Below are 6,000 nucleotides of genomic sequence, written 5' to 3' on the forward strand. Positions count from 1 at the left end.
CTCTAATGTCCCCAGTGCAACTCTCAATTGCCCTTCTGTCCTGGTCTCCTGAATTCTCAGTGCACAGAAACTGCCCTCGAGCTGCTGACACTAGTCTTTGGAGCCATCCTTACTCTCCTGTCCCCCACATGCCACACTCGCTCCTTGAGCAACCGGTGCCACCTCTAGAATACACCCTGAACCCAGGTGCTCTTCACCAACTCGATAGTACCTCCTCGGCCCAGCAATTTTGTGGCACCTAGGTTTCTGTGAGTGTCCTCGGTGCTCTCGGCGCCCACCCCTACCCTCCCCACAGTCGGATCTCAACAAGTCGCCAGGGTCGCGCTTCCAAGTCAGTCAGACCATGTCACCCTCTGCTTTACAGCCTAATGGTTTACTCTGAGGAAAACTGACCACGCAGAATCAAAGCAGAGTCCTCCCAGAGGCCCGTGAGGCCCCACCTCTGCCTCACCCAGCACTCTTGCTCCCCAGATAAGGACGCTCCCCCGAGAGCCTGGCGTGTTGTCCCCAGACGGTCCTATGCTCTTGTTCCCTTGACCTCCTCCAGGTCACTGATCACATGTCACAGGCTCAGGGAAGCCTGGACTACTTACTCTATTAAAAAACACACACTGCACTTCTCCCAGTCCGGCTGCCCCACCTCCTTCCCAGCTTTATCTTCGTACTGTTTGTCACCTTCAAATACAACTTATTTCTTCTTAAAATTTCCTTTCCCCTCTCCAGAACCCTCCACTAGAATGTATGACATTTTAGGGTCGAGACTTTGTTTTGTTATCCTTAGTACCCAGAAGAATCCTGGCACATAGTAGGTGCTCAATACATGTTTGCTGACTGATCCAGAAACAACTTGAGCATCCAGTCAAATGCTATGAATCCCGCCCACGTGATTGCAGGGTAATCACTCTTAATCTCCACACGATGCAGTTCACCGCACACAAGAAAACACTACGGAGGTTTACCAGACTCTGCCAACTAGACTGATAGCAGATATGTGTGATGTGAGCCAAGCATAAGATGTAAATGACACTCCTGTTTCAAAATATTCCAAAAACATAACAAAATACATAAGAAAAATTAAAAATGTCTTGCCAATTCCCCAAAACTATATATTTTGGAAAGATGTACAGAGGTATTAAAACATACGAACGTGACAGACAGGTTTCCCGTCTCGTGCCCCTGGCATGAGATAATGTCAGCAAGACTTTTCAATTATGTTTACGTGAAATGTCAGATCTTAAGAGGTAACAGGCTTTAAATTGCTGATGTTTCAAGGCACTGGAGTTTACTAATTATTCGATATGCTGATACTGAATATTTTATTGATATTAAGTATTTACACTTAACTTTTAGTATCTGTATTTCATATTTACTGACATACACAATGGAAGAGACTATAATGTAAGTGTATACGTGGGCCTATAATCAGGCTGACTCAAATTTAACTGTTCTTATCAGTCTTTCTTTTGTAAATGCATAAGAAACATGTCCCAATTTAAGAAAGACCAATTCATTAAATCCTAACTGACACATAACTCACTATTTAAAAAATTTCAACAGAATGTCAACTGAAGCATAATGAACTTAAAATAATTCAACGTATAAAAATTTGATCCCCAGCCAACTTTTTAAGTTCAAGAGTGATAAGGAAAGAGAAAAAAGAGGGACTTGTGAGGAAGAGAGGGATGATGGAATATATGGAAACACAAACTCTTTTTGCATAGAGTACCTATAAAATTCTTCCTTTCCAGCCTTTCCATCATCGGAGGGTACAAGCCAGCCACCGTCAGCCAACTGGATTCCTTTTCCAGCCCGCAAACTTTCCTTACCAAAATAATCTTGAATGTGAAACTGAAAAGACTCTGCGTTTTTGCTGTTAATTTTTACGCAGTGTTTAGAGACGCCATACATGTACAGCTGCACGAAATAAACAGAAAAATTTGGTAATGAAGGAAAAACAAAAAGAACATGTGTCATAGAAAAACAATTATAATAAACCAAAACTGAATCTACCCCGAATTTTTCATTTAAATACTAAAGTTTTCGCTATAAAAATGTTTAGTTTATCTCCTAGAAGCTCAGCATCTTAATGTGAGCTAAAGGGCCCTCGTGCCCTGCCCCGTCCTCGTGCGTGCCTCCTGCGGTCCCGACACACGGGGATACGAGGTAATGTCCTGTTTCATGACCTTGTCAGCTCAGAAACTTAAAAGAACAGTGAGGAGGGAAAATGTTCGGGAGTCTGGTCTCCAGGGGCCACATTTCCACACAGGCCTGGCCTACTTTCGAGGTGCTCACTGCACCCCAGAGTGCCTGACCCCGAGTCCTTTCCTTCCTTCAGACCCGAGTCGAGTCAGACTCCTTGCTCTGGACTGCTCTTCTCCTGCGAGTGAGTGACCTCGGGCAGGATGTCACCTCTGTGCTTCAGCCCCTCCTCTGCACAACGAGCCTTTCTCCTGGGGTGCTGGGGAGACCGCACGGGTAACACGCAGCTGCAGAGCCAGAACAGTGCCCAGCACGCAGGGAACTCTCAGAAAAGGTCACCCATTAACACTACCAACGCCATCCTCTCCTCCCCACGGCCTAAGATGCCAGTTGGACAGTAATGGCTTAATCAGAATCCTCTTTGAAAACGCAAATGGCTTTCAGCGGGTGCAGGGCCACGAATAAGTCGCTCTGACTCTCCTGTACCAGCCGTGGGAGCGCTCACAGCAAAAGAATGAGCATGGCTTGCGGGGGACGAAATGGTGAATCTGAGGACCAGGCTGCGGGCAGGACCCGCAGCAGAGGCACTGCCACCCTGGGGCGACTGAGACACGTTTCCCTTCACCCGTCCCTCTCTCTTAAATTTGTCTCTTTAAACAGAACAGTTTGGAGATATAGTTAATAAATAAATTTACACTCTGCGATGGAAGCTACCAGCACCACAGACAAAGCTACCTGTTCAGGAGGACATGCCGAGGGTGGGCGGCCTCCCACTGCTGCTCGCAAGGGGACTCGGGGCATGCCGGACGCCCTGGCAAGGGACAGACTGCCTGGCTGGGGACAGACGCACTGCCCGTGCTTCTTTTTAATCCGCATATCCTGCATGTCTCTGGCATTCTGAAGACTTGGAATTAAATCTATTAAGGAATAAACAATTAGTGAAAAATAACATTAACTATAAAAATTTAAAAAGCACAACCCTCATTTTATAAAATCATATATATCATTTGCTTTAATTTTAAATCTTCAAGGATGAAAAAAGTTTCAATTTGTAAAGAACAGAAATAGATCTATTATTTTTATTTCAAATTTAAAAGAAAATTAGTAGCCTGATAAAAAATATATAAGAGCAGTCCTAGCTTTTCTTAAGGCAGAGTCCACAAATAGTTACTTTTTTAAAGAAAACATCAGAATAATTTAAACCTAATCTTTGGACTTAGAAAAATCTAAAACATTAAAGGTTTTAAAACTATTAATCACAAAAGAGTAAAATCCCAAGGCATTATTTAATATGCAAAATATCTAACTGACAGGCAAAAATATTTCAACACAAATTTCCACACAATACCTAAAGGTGGTTCTTCACACTTTGTGGACATTATGGTTGCTGCTTGACTGGCGTTATCTTTGTTAGGCTGACAGATTTCACTGTCATCAATATTATTTTCACTAACACCAGAGTTGTGTTTGCCTATGTGTTTTTGTTTTTGTTTGCATTCCTCCAAAGTAGTACAGCTGCTAACACACTGTTCATCTTCGTGAACATGTGATTTCGTCTTAAAAGGCGGGACAAAGACTTTCATCTGTTTGCCTGTAGTAATCGAGTGTCTTTTTTCATTTCTTGTGGCAGGGACCTTACAAAATGGCTGCCTCGAAACTGATACATTGCTTGAAGATTTCTCCAAAGTCAGGTGTTCATAAAAATGAGATTTAGATAGAAATTCTTGACCAGGAGCTGTAAAGTGTGGAGTGTGAGTCTCTCGCCGTTCCTTACTTGTGCTGAAATAGGGAGAAAACATTTGATTATTTACCAGTAAATGTACGCTCACATAGGTGATATGAACTCTGCATGTTTTGGGGAGACCCTCGATTACTACATGGTGATGCTGCTCAGGTTACTGTTTCGCATTTCATCATGGCTGCCTTCCTAAACAATGACACAGGTTTCATGTTTATCGAGACTTCTGACACACCAGTCCCCAGCTCTGACTTCACCTGCTCCCCTTAACAGAAGAGGCTGTGACAGCCAGATCCTTGTCTGTCTCCTCACCTACCCCCTTCCTCCAGAGACAGCAGTCTAACAGCTTCGCCTGCACCCTGACCCCCGCTAACAGCTCAGTCTTCTGGGGAGCCCCATTCTATCATACTCTACCTCCTTCTTTTCCAATTACCTTCTAAACCATTTTTTTCTTTTTTTAGCACTCTTTTTACTTTAGCCAGAAAGCCTTGCCCACCCTTGAAACCCTGCCCTCTGCCTTATCTCGCCCTCAAGCTGATACTCTATGTTCCTTACCCTGCAGGGCCCCCTCTTGAATGGAGGGAGCCATTTCCGTTCCCTCCACATCCACTCACTGAACGCTCTTCTCCCAATTACCATAGAAATTGTTCTCAATGAAGTTGCTAATTACCTCCCAGATGCAAAAAAAATATATATATATATATTGCTTCATGTGTACATTCGTTCTACTTGACCTGACAACTGTGACAGCTGACTTTTCTCTTCTTAAATTCTCACCACTAATATTGATACCATGAATGTCCCACTATTCCCTTCCTTCCTGCCTTTTTTTGGCTGGATTTTCTTTTTTCTGATACTTAAAAATATTTCTGTCTCCAAAGTTAGATTTCTTTCCTAGACACTTTCCTGGGTCAGGTGAGTCATTTCCATGGCTTAAATCATCAGCACTCAACGATAAAAATATTCACCTGTGTCTTCATGCCCGACTTTCCCCAGGTGCTGTTCCCACACTTGTAACTGCACAGAACACCTGATATCCCATCCCCTACCCATCCCAAACTCAGCACGTTCAAAACAAAATTTATCACCTTCTGTAACATAGTTGTTCTTCCTAATATTTGATGTCTTGTTGAAAACCTCATACTTTTTATCCAGCTCTGAATCCCTGGAACTTATTTAGTTACCCATTCATTTACTTATCAAATACGCAATGAGTTCCTGCCATGTGCCAGGAGCTGCTTTGGCTGGGGGACACAGCAATAAACAAAACAAAATCGTAGAGTTTACTTCTCACACAGGAACACAAATAAATACATGACATGGGAGTAAGTGCTACAGAGACAAACCTTTTGGTAACTGGCATCTGAAAAATGTCTACCTTCACACTTACTTGGTATTTTGGTCAAGGACAGGATTCTGGGTTGGAAATCACTTCCCTAGGAATGTCAAGGCGTGACTCTGCGAGGCACATCATAGAACCTGCAACCTCAGGCTTCCACTGTTCATCACGAGACAGTTTATACCATTAGGACTCTTGAAACTTTCTTTAAAACCTAATTTTCTTTGCCTTGTGGAAAATTTAAGGTTCCTCTTTGCTCCCAGTGTAAAATTTCACAAGGCTGCTCCTTACAGAGGTCATTTCTATTCACTCACTCAGGGCCTTTTAATCGACAAAATATGTCTTTCAAAACTGATAAAATACCTAATATTCTTTCTTTGAAAATTTCTCATTTCTCCTGTTCCTTCTTTCTCAAACTCCAGATTTTCAGACGTCAGACCCACAGGACTTTTCTAGTTCTCTTCAGTCCTTTTCCACCTCTTTCCTTCTGTTCCATAGTCAGGGAGCGTTCCCAGCTTTGACCTTCTATTGCTTGTGCTGCGCCATTTGGGCCATGGTAGCTCTAATTTCTAAGAGCTCTTTTGTATATCAACTTGTTCGTAAGAATGCAGTATGTTCTCTTTCCTGAGAACATTTAAGGTTTTTCTGAAGTTTTCTTCTCCTTGCAAGGTCTAGTCCTTTTAAGTTCCTTTCTCTCTCCTTTTTTGCTTTGGTTTTTGTACTC

General features: G+C 42.9%; 1 protein-coding gene across 3 annotated transcripts in view; it reads right to left on the reverse strand.

Annotated features, from left to right (window-relative positions):
• Positions 1-6,000, reverse strand: part of BRCA2 (BRCA2, DNA repair associated) — a 52,252-nt gene that overhangs the window by 21,083 nt on the left and 25,169 nt on the right. For all 3 annotated transcript variants that reach the window (XM_015592432.2, XM_015592431.2, XM_015592434.2), the window contains exons 14-16: positions 3,548-3,978; positions 2,935-3,116; positions 1,727-1,914 (exon numbers count right to left, since the gene is read on the reverse strand). In XM_015592432.2, coding sequence (XP_015447918.1) covers positions 1,727-1,914; positions 2,935-3,116; positions 3,548-3,978 — 801 coding nt within the window. The remainder of the gene's footprint in view (positions 1-1,726; positions 1,915-2,934; positions 3,117-3,547; positions 3,979-6,000) is intronic.

The sequence above is a fragment of the Pteropus alecto genome, unplaced genomic scaffold, assembly GCF_000325575.1.
Source record: "Pteropus alecto unplaced genomic scaffold, ASM32557v1 scaffold16, whole genome shotgun sequence".
Taxonomy (NCBI): Eukaryota; Metazoa; Chordata; class Mammalia; order Chiroptera; family Pteropodidae; genus Pteropus; species Pteropus alecto.